The 20,831-nt window shown below is 32.7% G+C and overlaps 1 protein-coding gene across 2 annotated transcripts; it reads right to left on the bottom strand.

Moving 5' to 3' along the window:
• Positions 1-256: 256 nt before the first annotated feature.
• LOC133192482 (neuronal membrane glycoprotein M6-a-like) lies at positions 257-15,443 on the bottom strand. Of its 2 annotated transcripts, none has more exons than XM_061328485.1 (7): positions 15,425-15,443; positions 10,243-10,399; positions 7,409-7,568; positions 6,484-6,646; positions 4,639-4,736; positions 2,561-2,626; positions 257-1,654 (listed from the first exon to the last, which is right to left on the bottom strand). In XM_061328485.1, the coding sequence occupies exons 2-7, from the start codon at positions 10,356-10,358 to the stop codon at positions 1,496-1,498; spliced, it is 762 nt and encodes a 253-aa protein (XP_061184469.1). In that variant the 5' UTR covers positions 10,359-10,399; positions 15,425-15,443; the 3' UTR covers positions 257-1,495. The 2 variants fall into 2 exon arrangements, with proteins under 2 accessions (XP_061184469.1, XP_061184468.1); XM_061328484.1 differs by lacking the exon at positions 15,425-15,443 and adding an exon at positions 14,155-14,244.
• Positions 15,444-20,831: the final 5,388 nt, after the last annotated feature.

Here is a 20,831-nt window from a genome sequence, read left to right as displayed (position 1 = left end):
ACTGTTTACAAGCAGGCCACATTTAATATATGACAATGGTGAAAATATGTTTAAAAAGTTAATCGACTTAAAACTATTGAAAACAAAATTAATCAAAAATGTTTTCCGGACAATCTTCAGAAATGAAATTTATTTTGGTGAATATTGCTATTTGAAACTACATATTATGTAACACCATGATACATGATTCCATAAGCCTCATCATATTGTTCCCTTAAAGTGATAATTTCTCTTACATATGACAGAGGATGAAAACTTATACTTTAAGATTGTTTTTATTACATACATAATGCACTTAGTACACATACAATGCGAATTTAATTAAAAATATACCGTCAAATCATAGAGCATTGAGGCATTCGATAAATTTGAAATACCTGAAATCATTATTTCCTCAATTAAAATAAAAGATTCTTATGGATTCCGCAGAGCAGATATTACAAAGACAATACTTAATATAAATATGTACAACATCAGACATTTTTAATGTCTCTTTCATTAATGATATGTGTTCTTGATTTTCTTGGCAAAAGACCTGATAATATTCATAAAAAGAGGTAATTTTTATATGTCATAAAATTACTTTATGTAGAATAAATAATCTGTCTATAAAACAACCTTTATATTCAAAATATATGTATATATTTATATTACTTTTTATTGAACATAGTAATTAAAAAATACTATTACACATGCACTAAAAACTCAAGAAGCACATGTATATGAAAGATATGGTCAGGTTAGACTAAAGATAAAGAGTTGATGTCAAAATATATGGCAAAAAATATAAAAAATGAATTCAATATGATATGATACATACAAAATACAATAAAAATTGAAGGTATATATACAAGTAGCAATACATAAACAATGGAATGTGCTAAGGGAGTTATTTCCCTTGTAAGGCGTGATTTACATGTACTTCTGGTTCATCAGAATCAGGCATGTTTCCAAAAAAAAAAAACTTATTTCACAAGTGGAAAATTTAGGCTGCATCAAAAAGAAAAATATTGGGAATGCTAATGCATAAAAATATATTTTCACAGATAAATGATAATATTTGTAAAATATTTTTTAAAAGTTTACTGCACATAACCCTTAGGTAATGCTTATCACATTTTTATACTCAACAAAAAGTACATATTATATATAAAAAAAACACCATTTCACAACCATACAATATACAAAAGATAAGTTTGCAGATAAAAAGACCGATTCATAAATAACACAATGGAGTCACATGTATGTTTATATGCTCAAATGTATTAAATGATCGTTACCATTGTGATGGTACATATACAAAAAAGTACTACTATTTTTATCTACAATTTTTAAAAAGTATGACAATTGCTAAGACAAGAGTACATCCAGTCATTCATAAAATGTTCGGAATCTGTTGGAATGGACAAAGAATATGGACAAAGATTTCAACAGTGTGGATTTTCTCATGTGAAGAGGATATATGCCTCATCTTTAAACATTTCCGTGAATCAGATCACCGGTAGCTGCTCTTGTCATAGGTCTGATCCAGAATCCCCTTTCCATTGCTATGTAGGTCTATCTCCTCCATATCTACAGCATTGCGATAATCTGTCAGCTCCTTGGAGATTTTGATTCTGGTGTAGTTGGCTGATAGGATGGACATGAATAATATCTACCAAATAAAGAAAAATGTATATGAAAGGATGATAAAACCACTGATTTTTCATTTGAAATACCTGTATCTGTCCTAAATGAAACTGATTATTCCCAGAAGGGAATTATAAAAGTATAAATCTCATTTGGCATCAACAGAATCACCACTTCTGCGATGTTGGTTTGGATTCCCCTTGAGATGCTGAAAAGTGATCTAAATACTGAGCATACCCATGTACATAAGCAAGGACAGACAGACAAATGGAAACAATAATTCCAGTATAACCATCTTACAACTCCATTACAGGATCATCTGAATGTATGATGAAATTTTCATCTTGGCAGACAGACAGATGGATAAGATGGTGAATCCAGAATAACATATAACTTTTTTGCAGGCGGTATAATGAAATGTTAGTCTTTTATACTTTGTTGCCCTGTTGTTGTTGATTTAAATTCCACACAGTACAATCCTCTTTTCTGCTTGAACTTTCAGTAAGGCGTGACATTCTCGGCTATACGTAATTAGTGTCTCTCAAATAGTGACCTAGATTATCATTGGTTGCCTGATTAGCTCGTCAATACTGAAATTTACACAGCTTTCCATTCATGGGTGAAATACACATGGTATAAAAATGGATCAGACGTCAACAAGTGACGCAAGGAACCAATTACATCGTTTCTTACAGTAAAGAGGTGTGGCTTATGTCATCTCATCGTTTGTTAACAACAATCTTAAGTTGCTAATGTTATTAATTTCTTAACCAATGAGAATCAAGGTCACCATTTGAGAGACGCTAATTATGTATCGCCGAGAATGTCACGCCTTACTAAAAGTTCAAGCAGAAAAGAGAATTGTACTAAGCCTCTTTGACAATGAAATCTAATGTATGAACATGCATAAAATATAATTTTGAGTACATACCATACCACTGATGATACATGCTGCCCCAGCTAAGGCTGTGCAAAACAGAGGACCTGCTTCAGCAAACTGAAAACACACAACAAATGTAAGACAGGTCAATTTTTTTTTTTAATTTTAATTTATTTTGGAATTATGAGATTATCTACTATGTAGATTACAAGGAGTAATCAAGATCTTGCAAGTCTGCGCTTTTTGTCAAAACTGAATGGCTGACATTTTTCCAAAAACCGTCGTAATTTTTTATTATAAAATGTATTCTTAATTTGACTTAAAATATTTTTAAATTGCAAAAACTGGAAGCCTAAAATCTGGTACCATTACTAATCAACTGGTAAAAACAATTGTGCATTTAACCTGCTTTTTTCTTACACTGTAAAACATGAATAACTAATATCTATTGGGCAAAATTTTGTCTTTAAAATATATGGTTAACTTATAAACTAGAAATATGTCCATAGGACATGAATGCCCCGCCAAGGGTATATTAGTAATGCAACATTTTAACACAAATTGAGAAAAGTGAGGTCAAGGTCAAAGGAAAGGTCAAGGTCAAAAAATATTGCTGCAGTTGAATAGCTTACATCAGTATGTATCAGCATATGACGTTTGATTCAGAAACTAATTTAAGAAAAGTGAGGTCAAGATCAAAGGAAAGGTCAAGATCAAAAAATGTTGATGTAGTTGAAAAGGTTACATCAGTATGTATTAACATATGAAGTTTGATGAAAATATTATGAATGGTTTCTTTAAAACTTAGCTAAACACTAATTTAAGAAAAGTGAGGTCAAGGTCAAAGGAAAGGTCAAGGTCAAAAAATATTGATGCAGTTGAATAGCTCTCATCAGTATGTATCAGCATATGAAGTTTGACACTAATTTAAGAAAAGTGAGGTCAAGGTCAAAGGAAAGGTCAAGGTCAAAAAATGTTGATGCAGTTGAAAAGGTTACATCAGTATGTATTAGCATATGAAGTTTGATGAAAATATTATGAATGGTTTCTTTAAAACTGAGCTAAACACTAATTTAAGAAAAGTGAGGTCAAGGTCAAAGGAAAGGTCAAGGTCAAAAAATATTGATGCAGTTGAATAGCTCTCATCAGTATGTATCAGCATATGAAGTTTGACACTAATTTAAGAAAAGTGAGGTCAAGGTCAAGGGAAAGGTCAAGGTCAAAAAATGTTGATGCAGTTGAATAGCTCTCATCAGTATGTATCAGCATATGAAGTTTGTTAAAAATATCTTGAATGGTTTCATTAAAACAGAGCTAAACATTAATTTAAGAAAAGTGAGGTCAAGGTCAAAATAAAGGTCAAGGTCAAAAAAATGTTGATGCAATTGAATAGCTTACATCAGTATGTATCAGCATATGAAGTTTGATTACACTATCTTGAATGGTATCTTTAAAACTGAGCTAAACACTAATTTAAGAAAAGTGAGGTCAAGGTCAAAGGAAAGGTCAAGGTCAAAAAATGTTGATGCAGTTGCATAGCCCTCATCAATATCTATCAGCATATGAAGTTTGATAAAAATATCTTGGATAGTTTCTTTGAAACTGAGCTTTGAACAGAGCTAAACGCAAAGTGTGACGGAAGGACAGACGGAAGGACAGAAGGACGGAAGGACGGAAGGACGGAAGACGGACATGACAAACACTATATGCCCCGGCCATATTCATGGCGGGGCATAAAAAATAAAATGCAAGGGGATACATGTAACACTGGACTTATGATTCTCAGATGATTTTTGTCAGTGTTAATTCTCCAATGTGTACATGTGTACATCTTACTTATAAGATTTAAAAGAATTATTTCATTACCTTTGATAATTTTAAAGATAAAATGGAGAATTGAAATTTACTAAACAATAAGACCCTTGACATGTAGTGAGATTTTTATTAATTGCAAAGCTTTTGTTATTTATGTCTTTGCTAGCATTCATATTAATTTTATTTTTATGTTTTCTGAGAAACTGTAAAAAAAATATCTCAAAAGGTTGAGGTGATGCTTTGATGTAAGATGACATGATACATAGACTTTACATACACATTTTATCTTAAGTTACATCTACACGTATACTGACCCTATCACATAAGACCCTCAGCTCTACGGGGTTACAGATTGCATCCCTCCCTGGGGGAGCAACACCCAGAAATGGATATGTGGAATTCCTGTAGATACCTAGAGGAGAAAAAATGAAAATCGTTAAAAATATTCAGAAACTTTATGAAACTCTAAAACCAGTATTTCAATCATTATGCCAGGTTTACATGTAGGATTTATTACTTATCCAGACTCAATGAATTGTGTACAGGGATTTACAGTATGTACCCTGATTCCATTCCATACAACCTCTGGCCTTTAGCCTCAGGGTGTACAGAATATGATTCCACAGTAAGGGTTGTCCCTATGACCTGAGGGTTGGGGAATTTCCCTGCCTATTATGATGTTATCCCCTGGTTTCTCTGGTATTCCCCCTCAACCTAGGCCTTTCAACTAATTTTTCAAGTTGCACATATGGTAAATACCATTTTATAGATGGATCTGTATGTACGTGAAATTCTCAAAAAAAGATAGTACACTATACATACATTTCATTAAATCCCAAAAAATTAATTATTAATATTTGATTTGTACGATGTTGTGTTTTAAGGACAGGTAACTCAAGTGTAAAAAACGACCAACAAAGTGCCGATTTATGAGTTATCGTTTATAGGAATGACATATAGGCTGCTTCAGTTGGTATTGTTATGTACACAATAGCTTTCCTTATATTCTTCGGTACACAAGAGGGTTGACCAAAACAAGGGAATGTCTTCACTCTCCATGAAATAACGGGATCAAATGAACAGGGAAAGGACTATTTTCAAGATTTTTAACTCTCTCTGACAGTTGGTATGTAGAAGAAAATTTAATGCCATGTATTTTACGTGTGCATTGTTGTGCTTCATCTATAAAGATATAGATTTCTACTATTAAATGCATAAAAAAATTATCTTATTCATTTTACTAAGCACGAAGAAGAACGATCAATTATAAAAATTTAATCAGGTGAAAATTTAGAAGGGGGGTTGATTTCACTTTATATTTTTATTAAAAATTTCACTTATATGTTATTGTGCATTGTCGGTAACTACATGATAAATAAGTTAAACATTTGTGCTAAATTTTCGAACTACTGGATTCCGCTGACAGTGAAGAAACAATTGAAAAATGCTAAAACTTGACATGCTTAGAAACAGTTAGCTTCCTCGGACTCGTTGTAAACAAGATCCGGTAATGGGTTATCGTTCTTTTCATCGAACCCTAGCGGCAGTTGAAAGGCCTACTCAACCCCCTCTTAGGAGAGGAACCCCAGACCCCCTTCTACTTTTTTAATGTCCCCTGCTTTTTCAAATTTTACGACAACCCTGCACAGTACCAAATCATAACGCATCCTATAAGCTACATAGGAAACAAACATATCTATATTATGTGTGTACATGCATGTCATCTTCAGCCTTAATCCCTGCCTACCATGGTGTGGTGGCAATTACTCGCGAGCTGTACTGTATAAAATTATCAAAGAAATTCATGATTGAAGTTTGAATTTGAAGCAGCAAGTGACATTAAGAACTGACCAAAATGTTTGAGTTTGAAGCAGTCATTGTCATTAAGAACTGGCCAAAATGTTTGAGTTTGAAGCAGTCATTGTCATTAAGAACTGGCCAAAATGTTTGAGTTTGAAGCAGTCATTGTCATTAAGAACTGGCCATAATTTTTGAGTTTGAAGCAGTCATTGTCATTAAGAACTGGCCAAAATGTTTGAGTTTGAAGCAGTCATTGTCATTAAGAACTGGCCATAATTTTTGAGTTTGAAGCAGTCATTGTCATTAAGAACTGGACAAAATGTTTGAGTTTGAAGCAGTAATTAACATTAAGAACTGACCATAATGCTTGAGTTCAAAGCAGTAATTGACAGTTTGGTAGTTGTTGTTGTACACTTCCTGGTTACAGATGGAACCCAGCATGATGTACAGAAACACAGGAATGGTAGCCAATCCAACTATCACGATCCAGACTAAACTCAACAGGAATGACATCATCATAAACTGAAAAGAAATGACATCACCATTAAGTGTAAGAAATGATATCACCATAAACTGTAAAGTAAAATGAAATCTGTCTGCATCATTTTGAAAAAGAATGTTTTACTTTTCTTTTCAGCATTTCTTTAATTATACTTTTAAATACCGGTAATATGATGGATTTCAATCAAACCTTTATCCCCTCTAATTCTCACTTAGGGAGAAGGCTAAAATAGACTGAGCTTGCTGCTCAGTCCCATTTTCTTTTGTGAATAAAATATTGTTTAAACATGTGTTAAATAAAAATAATTCTCACTAAATCTATCAGTTGTTATTTAGGTACAATGTTTTACTTTATGTCGATAAAAGTAAATAGTCTGTATAGCAGAGTGAATAAGGATAGTAAATTAGTAATATGTCCTTTCTCAAAATGTTTCTTTAACACCATGAACACAGAGTTGCTTGGACGTTGCTGTTTCAACAATTGCAGCAATAGCTGTAATGCATCATTCATCTATCTTTCATTCTTTGATGTTGGGTAGCTGTACAGATGCTTTGAAGTCAAAAGATATATGATAGAAAAATGGGTGGAACTTATTTGTGCAACCAATATTTCCTTTTAGTGATACGACAGCACAATTCCTGTGTTTGGTACATGTAATCAAATTAATTTCATATCTTGGTTGCAACTGATAAAAAGTTACATTTAATGAGCTATGTAATATATATCTACTTACCAAATACTCTGTACATTTAATATAATTCATAATAATAAGATGAACTTACAAATCCAGCAGACACTTGTCCTCCCATAATGCATCTCTTCCCAGAGTACACATTTTGTCTGGTTGCTCCTGTTGCTAGGAAACCAAAAACCAACAGGACAATGGAGAACAGTGCCATCACTACAGCAATCACAATAAACACAATCTGTACCACAGACAACCTAGAACATTCAAACAAAGGAATTCAAATACTGTGGAATCATTTTAATTCGTGGGGGCCAATTTTTGCAGGCAAGCAAAATATTACATATTAAACATCTTTTGTGGGGTTGTAATTTCATGGTTTACTCATTTATTAGGGCTGGGTATTGGCTAGAGATTTCGTATTGTGATTTATTGCCATATTTTTAAGTGTATTGCGATATGTACAATGTATTGCAAAATTTTCAACAAAAATTTAAAAGAAATTTTCTTATTATATTAACTGCCTTTTACATGTAGAATGTACATAACTATGATAAATAACCAATAAAAGATATCTTGTTGATTGAATTAAACTTAAACAACTAAATACACCAATACAACAGCTTTTGTCTTTCTGTTTGGCATCATCACAAACCTATCTGACAACTTTTCTTTATATTTTATGACAGAATTCCTAAATCCAAGCATTTTGTTGGTATATCGGTATTTCAAAAACGTATTGCAATTTGATATTTTTGGTCAACATACCGCAATATACCGGAATATCGGTATTATTGCCCAGTCCTATCATTTATACGGTAGATTCAATGAAACAATATGTTTACAAAATAAACATTCATGTGGATGTAATTTTTCGGGTAAGGGTTACACATGAAATCCATGAACATCTTGAACATTGGTCCCCCATGAACAATAATGATTCCACAGTATATCAATATAAACCAGGTCTTGACAAAAAATTATTTGTTTCCTTTTCTTTCGATACATAATGTTTGTTTTTTTTTTCTCTTGCATAAAAGCATCTTTTAATAGAGAAGATGGGTGAACATGACAAGTGAAAAGCCTATAGTGTGACAAACATGAAGGTGAAAAATTAAATTTCAATTATACATGATTATATCAAAATTTTCCTTGATATTTCATCTAACATTAAAATATACTTTATGTAAAATCTCTACAATTTGCAAAAATCCCTCAAAGATGGAAATTATTTGCCTATGAAATATTATAAACAAACTAAAGGGCCGGCCAGGGCAAAAAGAGTCATTTCCTCATACTATAACACTATTTTTCGATATGAGTGGGTCTTCGCTCCACTTTTTTGAAAGTTAATCCTCAAAGTTTGCATAAAAATAAACATTTTTTGATTACCAAAAATATGGAGCAAAGACCCACTATACCTTAAAAATATACTTTTATGACATAGCATTCGCATCTTTTCGAGAAATACTTGAAGTCCATTAAGTCAAGGGTCATATCACAAACATGATTTAAATGCCACTCTTCAACAGGACTTGAGTAGTCTAGTGGTTAGCGTGCTAGTCTCGAAAGAAAATGATACTCAAGATTTTTATTGCAAGGGTTCGAACCCCACAAATACTACATTATTTTTTAGATAAAAGAATAAATTTTGCAGAGAAAATTTTCCTCAGAAAAGTTTTGTTTATCATAATTTCATAGATTTAAATAATGAGAACTTTACTCTAAATACTAAATTCACAAATTGAACATAATTTTTATATATCTGAAGCTATAGGCTTTCTGCATGCTACATTCACCTATCTCCTTTATAATTATATTTTTTAAAATAAAATGCTTAAAGGTGCTTAGACACAGATTTGAACATAACATTTTCTCAAATTTTCTGTATAATATCATATATTGCAATAGCATTTCACACAAAAATATAATTAAAACCTATTTAATCTGGAAATTATTGGAACTACAAATTCCGGGACGCGTTTGATTAACACATCTTTGCACTTACACAAATTTTAACTTTATCCTTAATATTTAAGAAATGAAGTGATTTTGTTATGTATTAATGAAAAGTATTACATCTATAATCCAGAAAAATCAGTATTGTCAGTCCGTGCTCTGTGATGTGTACAGAGTTTAACAAATTGAACACACCCGTGAAACGTAAACTGTTTTTGTAAACTGGGCACGAGCTCTGCTATTGTTAATGTTTACCATTCACCGGGTGTGTTCAATTGTTAAACTCTGCACACACCACTGAGCACGGACTTACAATACTGTGAGTGGGTTTTGCTTTCGAACATTTCTACTCTGAATTCTCTGGGTTATAGTTTTAATATTTTTCATTAATACACAACAAAATTGCCACTTTTTTTAAGTATTAAGAATAAAATTAAAATATGTGAAAGCGCAAGGATGTGTCGATCCAACGCGTCCAGAAATTCAAAGTTTTAATAACTTCGAGTTGAAATAAGATTTTTATTATATTTTAGTATGAAATGCTATAGCAACATATAAGTCATGAAATTATACAGAAAATTTGAGAAAATATTAACTTCAAATCTGTGTCCAAGCACCTTTAAATGAAGTTTAGGAAATTAAAAGTAAAGAAAGACAAGTACACTTTCTCATTAATCACAAATACAAATTACCAAGGTACATGTCTTAACTATGTTTAAAAATGAATACTCCTGTATATTAAAAATATATAATGAAAATGGTCTGCTTTACTGGTCTGGGAAAAAAAATGTTGACATGGATATACATAGATTATTTTCATTGTTTTTTAACACATCAAAGATTTCTTACTAAATGTCTTCAGAGAGGATTATAAATCTAATTTCTGGACTTAGAAAAACTATGAATTTACTCTAATCATAACATGATTAAAATCTTTTAAGTAAGTGATGTTTGTTTTCAGGTGCCACTTACCATGTCACTGTAAACTGAAACAACCCCTCCATGACATTGATAATGATGATCTGTAATGCTCGGTACAGGGTTCCACAAAACACACCAACTCCCACAAAAACAATGATGGTGGCCATCAGAGATGCAAAAGGCCAGTTCCCCAACTTATCAAGTGTACCTTATATTGAAAAATAAAGAGTCAAGATTGTATGCACTTATATACAATACATTTATACATTAAATAAAGTTTAGCTGCAGAACTGTAGCTCTCTGGTAGAGAAAATTCACACAGACCACCAACTACAGATCCAAGCATTGAAAAAATCATGGCAGTGCTTTTTTGTGGCTAGACAGAATGTTCTATCATTAAAATGAAAAATGTCCTACGGACCCGGTTGTAGGATAGAATGTGTTCCATGGTGCATATCCAGAGAGTTTGGAACGTGAACATGATGAGTAAATTTGAAATGAGTTAAAATATTTGAGAGAAAGTGTTGAAACCTTCCATTATATGGATTAAATAAATCTTTTGTTTAAAATGTATCCATACTAGTCTTTCAAAAAGGTTTGTTATGATTAATTGAGGCTATTTTCAATGCAACTCCATTTACTTTATCCAAAATCGTTTTGGAACAATTCTGGAATTTTCTGCTACATGTACATTGTGGGTACATGTACATGGGAGGCATTCTAACTGTGGTGAGGGCCTGTCCTGAGACAAAGTTAGATTATTCTTACTATTTTGTGGCATGCTTCGGGTGCTATTTTGTGTATCATATGCATTCCCTGCCTATCCTTTAATTAACCATACATTTAATCATAATCTTGATACTAATTACTTTATTCACCTTTTAATGGTCTCAAACAGCATGATGGCAATGATGTCAGAATGCGATGTAAAAAAAAAACACACAAATATTCCAAGCCACTTAGGGTTGTTTGGGACCATTGAAAGGTACCAAAGTTATGAGTAAAATATATAGTTAATTAACAGATACCATAATTTTGGTGGGGAATGCATGTTATACAAGCAATAACACTCGAAGCGTGCGGAATATATTTGATACATAACAGGGCAGGTGTACAGATTTTCTAGGCTGGTGTATTTACCTCTAGCAGGCGTAATTTTAGTATGACCAGGATTTTACAATGCTGGCCGTCTAGCTTGAACTTTTTACCGTTGTAAAAAATCATAATTTGGGTTCTACAACGTACTCAATACAGCTCTTATCTCTTGCTACTACTCGCCCTCTATTTTATTTTTGTCTGTCCGAATTTTCTGAATCAGAGAGCTACAGTTCTGCAGCTATATAAATTGGTAACAAGGAATAGATTTTACACTTGGACTTAAACATTTGGGCATTATCCTGTTATTCGCTCCGCGGGGTGAATAATATTTGACGTTATTGACGTTATGTCAAATGAAAACCATTGGTCGATGTGAGGTCAGTATTTGAGAGTTTTATAGGTGGAGGTGCTACTAAATACAGGAAAGGGAAATCAAGAGTTCAGGACTGAATCTATATGTAGCCTACATAATAAACATACAAATTTCAAGCGTTGTTTTATATTTTATCTTCACAATATAAAATAAGAAATTTATAAATGAAATTTGAAAGTTTGCCCGTGTGCATAAACATTTTATGCAAGGACAAAGGGCCATACTTATTCGCACCGGTGCGAATAACAGGAGTATATATATGCCGACGATCTTTCCATTTTCAAGCTAAAATGCTCTGGAAAGGGAAGACTTCTCGGGAAAAGGGTTTCTTTTGGGGAGAGTACATAAAAAATGGGGCTTGGAGTTTTTGGGGGAATATTCACTCTAAAATTGGCATTTTATGAAAGGACATAGGGCCATACTTATTCGCACCGGTGCGAATAACAGGAGTATATATATACAGACGATCTTTCCATTTTCAAGATAAAATGCTCTGGAAAGGGAAAACTTCTCGGGAAAAGGGTTTCTTTTGGGGAGAGTACATAAAAAATGGGGCTTGGAGTTTTTGGGGGAATATTCACTCTAAAATTGGCATTTTATGAAAGGACATAGGGCCATACTTATTCGCACCGGTGCGAATAACAGGAGTATATATATACAGACGATCTTTCCATTTTCAAGATAAAATGCTCTGGAAAGGGAAGACTTCTCGGGAAAAGGGTTTCTTTGGGGGAGAGTATATAAAAAATGGGGCTTGGAGTTTTTTGGGGGATATTCACTCTAAAATTGGCATTTTATGAAAGGACATAGGGCCATACTTATTCGCACTGGTGCGAATAACAGGAGTATATATATACAGACGATCTTTCCAATTTCAAGCTAAAATGCTCTGGAAAGGGAAGACTTCCCGGGAAAAGGGTTTCTTTGGGGGAGAGTATATAAAAAATGGGGCTTGGAGTTTTTGGGGGGATATTCACTCTAAAATTGGCATTTTATGAAAGGACATAGGGCCATACTTATTCGCACCGGTGCGAATAACAGGAGTACATATATACCGACGATCTTTCCAATTTCAAGCTAAAATGCTCTGAAAAGGGAAGATTTCCCGGGAAAAGGGTTTCTTTGGGGGAGAGTATATAAAAAATGGGGCTTGGAGTTTTTTGGGGGATATTCACTCTAAAATTGGCATTTTATGAAAGGACATAGGGCCATACTTATTCGCACCGGTGCGAATAACAGGAGTATATATATACAGACAATCTTAATTTCCATTTTCAAGCTGAAGTTCTCTGGATTTTTTTTGGGGGGGGGGGGGGGGATATTCATGATGAAAAGGCATTTTATGGATGAAAATAGAGTTATACTTATTCGCACCGGTGCGAATGAACAGAGGTAGATTTTTTACAAACGCCATTCTCAATTGTTTAGCAGTGTTAACTGGACCATAGGTGAATGCTATTCATGCATCTGTTAGTCATTGTTCCTATTGTTAGGAGTAAATGTGAAAGCGTATTTTTCTTTAATTGTTGTTATGGCATTGAATTTAAAGATCAGATACAGTAAAGATCGAAGAAATGATATCATGTATGTACAGAGATGTATTCCCTGTTCAAATGACATAATGTGTTTTGTAAATTCACAAAAATATACAGGACTGTGTCTCTGCAAACGCATGACTTCCTTACCTAAAAGAAATTTTAATTGAAATGGCATGAAAATATGGTTTATTCAGTTACAGGTGTATAAATAAACATAAAATATATTATACAGTTGAGTACATTATTAATTTCCTCAGTTTTAAATTAACGTGTAAACAAACAATAGATAAAACATGAAGATAATTATGGTTTATTCCGTAATAAAACAAGCATGAAAATATAATATATTTCACTTTATTCCCTGAGAAATGAATGAACATGAAATTATTAATGAAAATAGGGTTTATTCCGTTACATTATATAGAGAGTAACTTGATGAAATTTATTTCCTCACGCAAAAGAAATAAAGAAAATCACGGAAAAAACGCTCTATATTATCTCACATTTAAAATTTCACTCAATACTGAAATTTAATCGGGGTTAAAAAGAATTCCGACGAAATAAACGCTAATTTCTTAAAATATATATTCTTTCAAGGGAGGTTTAAAATACGAAAAAACGTCATTTAATTTGAGTTTAAGAATATATGATAATCAAAGAAAAAATTACGACGGAATAAAGGCTAATTTCTTTTATTAAAATATATATTCTTTCAAAGGCAAGTAGAAAAACATAACGTCAACAACGTCAAATATTATTCACTCCGCGGTGCGAATAACAGGATAATGCCAACATTTGGTTGAAAATCAGGCCACCGTGTCTAAATTATGATACACTGTACACAAGCTCACGAAATAAGAGCTGAAAAGTACGCACAAATTCATCGATTCATGTTTTACCTATGAAAGAAATGTCTGAAATAAGAACATTATATGTAATAGCCATTTATATTACCCATGGTTTAAGAATCCTCGAGCAAAACCAAAGAAAAAAGATTAGATTATACTATTTCTTTTCTTCTTTCATTTCGAAAAATGACTTCGAAAAATGACTCATAGGTGTCGCTTTTGGGAGTGGCGGGTACATAGTAAGTTGTACATATTTATTCATCAGTAACTCGTACGAGGTAAAGGGAATGTCATAAGCTGTACATTGAATTACACTGAATAAAGGAAATATTTCGTAATTCATTAAGGACAGCTGCTTTGTGCTTATATCAAATGTAACTGGCTGCTCGTCATTTTAATTTACACTAAACAACTGTATATCGATTGGTCAGTAGTCGCTGCACTGAGGAAAACTTGATCAGATCATGTTAAGACTGTCCACGAAAGATGAGACCAAAGAGACAATCACATATCCCTAACATCAAGATATATTTCTGCCCGCATTGCTGATCATTTAATTAAGGGTAGCAGCAAGATTTCGAGTTTCCTCTGAAACTATCCACAATTTAGCGCCTCCGAAGTAAATGTACGCATGGCATAAGGGATGGACTAGATATTAGCAGTTGACCATCTTTATAGTCAGTTGTTAATATGGTCCAATATGCTCACCATAATTATAAATAAGTTTTTTGATAAACTTTAATGTAACACATTTTTACTAGTCCTTCGGATGAGACCGTAAATACCCGCCCCGTGCCGTAGTAGAAGCTGGTACGAAAATGATCCCTCGCTGCTTCATCATCGGCAATGTGACCATAAGTATATATTCAGATTACAGGCCTAAATTTGCAGTCTTCCACTTGCAATTCGTGGCATCCCAATGTGTGTAAAATATTCTCAAAAAGACGTAAATCAATTGTACAAATGAGCAATATAACAGTTAATACTATATAAATATTTTCGATATCATATACCAGGTATCAAGAAAAAATCCTAAGTTTTTGTTGATGAGATGGATTGGTTGCATTTGATTTTGATATTTTGTACTGGATGAATCATTTTAGGGATGGGGGTTGTTACATATATGTATTTACTATTATAATAATTTACTCAGACGTCAAATTAATTTCATATTTAATTAATTGAATACTGTGCATCATTGACATAATATTATAATGACATGCTAAATAAATATAACGCATAAGTTTATTTATTTTCACGACCAAACCTCTTCGTATACAATTGTATAAATATACGAAATAGATCAAGTATGTAAATGAATAATCATGTATATATATGGCGTATATCTATTTACAGGTATATCAAGAATTAAATACCCCCTTGTGAAAAGGTCACTATATGTTGATCCACCTTATCCTCTGTATACTGAAACCAAACAAGATGTCAAGTTCTCGACAAAACAGTTGGCCTTCTGTCTCCCAACTGGGGGGAATGATCGAAGGTTCGTTTGCATTGTTGTTAGAGAGAGAGAGAGAGAGAGAGAGAGAGAGAGAGAGAGAGAGAGAGAGAGAGAGATCTAAAAAAAAAGAAATGAAGGAAAACAAATGTAAAATTAATGCAAGGCCACGAAATGAATGTATATAAAGCACTACTCTACTGATAAATAAACAAACAATAACAAAGGAAACAATTTGTAAAAAATGCGTTTCAGAACAACAATACAATTCTCTCCTCAGGACAAATAAGTAATGTGTATATGAGGAAAGTAACCAAAAATACATTGGCATTGCAAAGACTAATTTAAAAATATTTCAGCTATAAATCTTTGCCAAATATATACATGTATCGTATATAATGAGTAGAAAGATTCGAACAGATGCAATCGGCTCCGTCTTTAGAACAATTTGTAGAAGTCTATATGTAATTACATGTGCACGTGGTATTAGGTATTAAAAAACTTCTAATCAAAGAAGAAAAAATAATCCCCAGACCTGTATAATACTCTCTATATTGCACACGTCGATGACACAAAGTTCGTATACTTTCAGATTTTCTTGCCAGGATTCTTTGAAGTTCAGTGCACTCTGAACAAGCAAAGACGTTGTGTATTATGATCATGTATCTGTACAGATCTTGCATGTACGTGAAAGTGTTGCGAAATGAAAACTTCTCTAACGCATATATTTATACCAGTTATACAGTGTAACCTACGGAAGCCGGTTGGTGCCAGGTAGAAAAAATATTTTATCTGGCGGCCGCCAAATAATTATCTGGCGGCCGCCACATAAATAACTGGCGGCCGCCAAATAATTTTCTGGCGGCCGCCAGAGAGTTATTTGGCGGCCGCCAGAAATTATCTGGATAAGTTATCTGGCGGCCGCCAAATATTTATCTGGCGGCCGCCAGAAAATTATATGGCGGCCGCCAGATAGGTTTCTGGCGGCCGCCAGATAATTATTTGGCGGCCGCCAGAAACTTATCTGGCGGCCGCCAGATAAAATATTTTTCTACCTGGCACCTACCGGCTTCCGTAGTAACCATTTCGATCTGAATAAATCATGCGAATAAAACCGCATTGTCTTGATCAAGGCTTGTTTTGCACAACTTAAGGTATTTAACATGTACATGTACATCTATGTTAAACAAAAATGTTGAATAAAGAATTCAACTGAAAGATAAAGATATTTTCAGGTTTTAAAAAAGTCCATTGGCCAATGTCACACGGACAGTCTCGTATAAATTATATCACCCATAGACCTAGTTAAACTCTGACAGACGCAGTTTCAGATCGATATATAGAATCTCATTTATTCTTCCTAAATAGATAGCCATTTGTGTGATTGTTGATACATTTATTTTTAGAATAATTGCGCATTTGGTTTTTTACACGTCCAGCTTCCTTCTTTTTCTAGAGTTTTCTTACAACTCCTGTTGTTGAAAGTACAAAAAGGACATAATTTGTTTAATATACAGTTGTATATTATCCAATCTAATTAAAATTAGATGCTGAGAAGCGGTAGCGGATTCGGAACATCTAATTTTAATTAGATTGTATATTATCATACCCAAAATCGTTAGAATACTAAAATGAACTATAGATTAAAGAATGGACAAAAATGGCAAAATTTAAAATATGCCTTACTAAACTGTCGCGATGATTGACATTTTCTTTGCAATTGTTTATGTAATTATGTTTACATATATGTGCGAGGAGTCCATACATATATTTCATTTTTTGGTGTTTTGACTGCATTTTTTTTTCTGTCATAAGTAATACTATAAATACTATAAATATCAGCAATAATCCGCATATGATTGTTAGAATAATTTAGGCCACTGAATGTAGCACACAAAATTGCATTTTTTTAAAGGAATTTAGAATGCCAGATTTTTAACCATGATAAGGTTTGTCATCCATCTGTCATTCATATAAAAGTCTGCTTTAACATGCACTAATGATTTCGAAAAGAAATATACTTTTTAATTAAAATGCACACAATTTCAACATACTCTGCGGTGCAAAATTTGACAGAAATAGCATTTAACTTGACAATTTCATAAAGGATTAATAGTAACTTTACTCTCTGAGAGTTATCTCTCATGTCAGTGATATTGTCACATTTGAAAGAAATTTATTATCCGACAGTAAAAAATAAATTTGTGTCACCATAAATATTTTTCATATTTTTTCTGCAAAAAGAACAATCGCATTCAATGCTTCGGATGTAAGTGAGCTTCGACAGTTTGTACTGAATAAATGCTATGAGAACTCTTTTTTTTAAAATAAATAAATAAATAAATAAATAAATAAATAAATAAATAAATAAATATATATATATATATATATATATATATATATATAATCCTGATTTCTGGGTTAGGGGACCAATGCCATGAAATCTGGCTTAAGTAGACAAAATTTATCTTTTTCCCCATTGCTTTGAAATAAAAACCAAATGCATTTTTGTTGGTACTTGGGCTTATTAATTACCATTTTAACGCTAAATTTTACAGAAAACTTGTAGGTAAAAATATACAAAAAAATTGGTCTCCCTAATATTTTGTAACCCTTTCACGTGAGTTAAGGTGACCAGTGTATATTTTCGTAAGTACTAAATCTGGCTTAGGTCGACATTTTTTTATTCTTACAGTTGTAAGGTTATAGTGAACTAAAATTTAACAGAGAATAGTTAAATGATTCAATTTAAGAATAATATACCGTGGCAGCACAAAATACTTGAAATCTTGCAAGGCACGATAAACAGGAACGCCAGTTACAATATGTACAGCTTCTTGCTGAAGTTTATCAGGCCTTTCAGAGCAGCTGCGGAGATGCTGTTCCATGCTTCTAATGCATATTCCAAAAGTGGTATCGGTCTTACATGTATAAACGTAATACTAGAATACATTTAAGCTAAGAAGTCACGATACGTAACCCTTTTAATTTACGAAAAACTGCAATTTCTTTGGAAGCCTTTTGTATAATACTGTCAGTGTGGTTTTTCCACTCCCCAGGGTTTGAGAATGCAAGTTTAAGATGATAGTGACCAAGAGAAGGATCGATTTGCTGATTATTCAACACTAAGTGCAGTTATATATTTTATCTTCATTGCTGAAAAATATTAATAATTTTAGCTTGGTAAGTGGGATTAAATTTCACAAGTCGTTTTTAGCCATTCTTCATTTATAAGTCGTGATTGCTCAGCCTTTCTAAGTTCTGCACGTTTTGAAAGGTGTTTGACACGAACATGCATCATATGACAATATCCTAGAGGTACCCAATAGACCACCTGGTAGGTCTTGTATATCAAGTAAGAAAAGTTGAAGTCCAAGAATAGAGCCCTGGGGAACTCCAGCTTCCGTCCTTCTCACTAAATATACTGAAAATTTATTTTCGATCTGTTGCGATTGATTGAAAAGATAATTAGTCAACAAGGTACCAGGGTAAGACCTTCACCCGCAAATCTATGCTGTCTCTTGTTCTTTTAAACAAACCGTATTGAATGTCTTGCTGTTATCACAAAATGCAAAACAAGTTAATTCGAATTCTTTATTGTTTAACACAAACCATTTATTATGATAAATTTCTTTTAACTGGGTGACTGTTTAATGATTTCTTAAAAACCCACATAGGCGCGTAGCTGCCTATACGCAAATATGCAAGTGCATACACATAATTGTAAAAAATAAACAAATAAATATAATAGATGAATAAATAAATAAAATCTATGGGAAAGAGAGAGAGTTATTCGAAGAAAAAATCTCAGTACCATCCAACAAATATTCGGATTTCGAATTATTTTGTGTCATACTGCTGAAGAGCGCTTTGAATTTTATATAATCATGACTATATAATAAAATTTGAAGTCCTTTATTAAATCATTGCCAAATTTAAATAAAGCATTCATGAACTTGTATTCGTTCTTTGATACATTGATAATTTTTGATATTTTTTAAAGATCTTTGAGAAATAAAATTTCAGACACATCCTTGAATGTCATGATCTACTACATGTAGTATATGATTTAAAATACGATATTTTTTGTTAATAATTAACATTAAGTATACAAGTTGTTGAACGATAGAAAAGAGTATGATACCAAATATCGATTAGATATTTAGCCTAAACTACATGTACACTAAGTTTCCGTAGAAGTATTAACTTTGCGTTAAAACAATAAATATTATGTCTTCTATTTCTAAACAAAAGATAAATGACATAATTTTTATTTTGCAAGAAAATGAATGATATACATGTATTTGGTAAAACTCAGAAACTTCTGGGCCCTCACCAGCAGGCATGTAGTATGGGGGGGGGGGGGGTGGTTCCCTGCCTATTCTTTTCCAAACCTAACTTTTGACTATTGAAAATGTTCACTGAAAGGGTGGTTGCCCCCATCCACTTTTTGTTGTAGCATAGTTAAACCATGCTAATTTGATAATATTTTTAATATAGTTTTTTGTGAAAACTGGAAATTAACCCCCACCCCACCCCCATCGTCCTCTTCGTATACTTCACTTTTATTTGGCTACGCACCTGCCATAATGTAGTTTGTATAACAATTTACAAAGTATTTGAACATTATATTCTTTCAAAGATTTTTCCTATGCAGCATAATAAGGATACCAGTATGTAATTAACTTGATGAATTTGTTTTAAAGACAGAAATTACATGAGTATGTTTCCAAACACCAGGGAATTGTCCGATACTCAAAAATGTTTCAAATAAAATTTTTAGCAAAACTGCAATTTTATTTCTAGTTTTTAAAAACAAAATATGGCTGAATATGTCGAGAAAAGGCTTTTAGGGATCTAAAATTTTAATGTCAATAGTTTGATACACACAAATAACTTTTTAAATCGTGGAGCGATGACCTGGAGATAGCAAATGTATAGAAAAACGTGTGTAAATAAAATTTTGTAACAAATTCAAGGTAAATTTTAGTAAAACAACACACAATATCTGGGAAAAAAATTCCCTTTCCTATATCCAAAGAACCCAATTCAACAGTACGTGCTGAATCTAATTCAAAAGCGCTATTGGTCTTTATAATTTTGAAATGTATAATATATAATAATGGGTATTTTTAGAGGTACACAATTATTTAACAGTTGCAAATAAGTAAACTAAGTTAAAAATGGCCTAGCGGTTCCTGAGAAGTCGAATGTGAAAAGTTTACAGACAAGTGGATAGTCAGATGGGCAGACACTGGACAACAGGTGATCATAAAAGCTCACTTGAGCTTTCAGATCATGTGAGATAAAAATCATTAAAGCTCACT

The sequence above is a fragment of the Saccostrea echinata genome, unplaced genomic scaffold (genome assembly GCF_033153115.1).
Source record: "Saccostrea echinata isolate AGI-Se365-2 ecotype Australia unplaced genomic scaffold, CSIRO_AGI_Sech_v1 ptg000025l, whole genome shotgun sequence".
NCBI lineage: Eukaryota > Metazoa > Mollusca > Bivalvia > Ostreida > Ostreidae > Saccostrea > Saccostrea echinata.
Note: the sequence above shows the minus strand (reverse complement) of the source record. Positions and strands in the feature narration are given on the sequence as shown.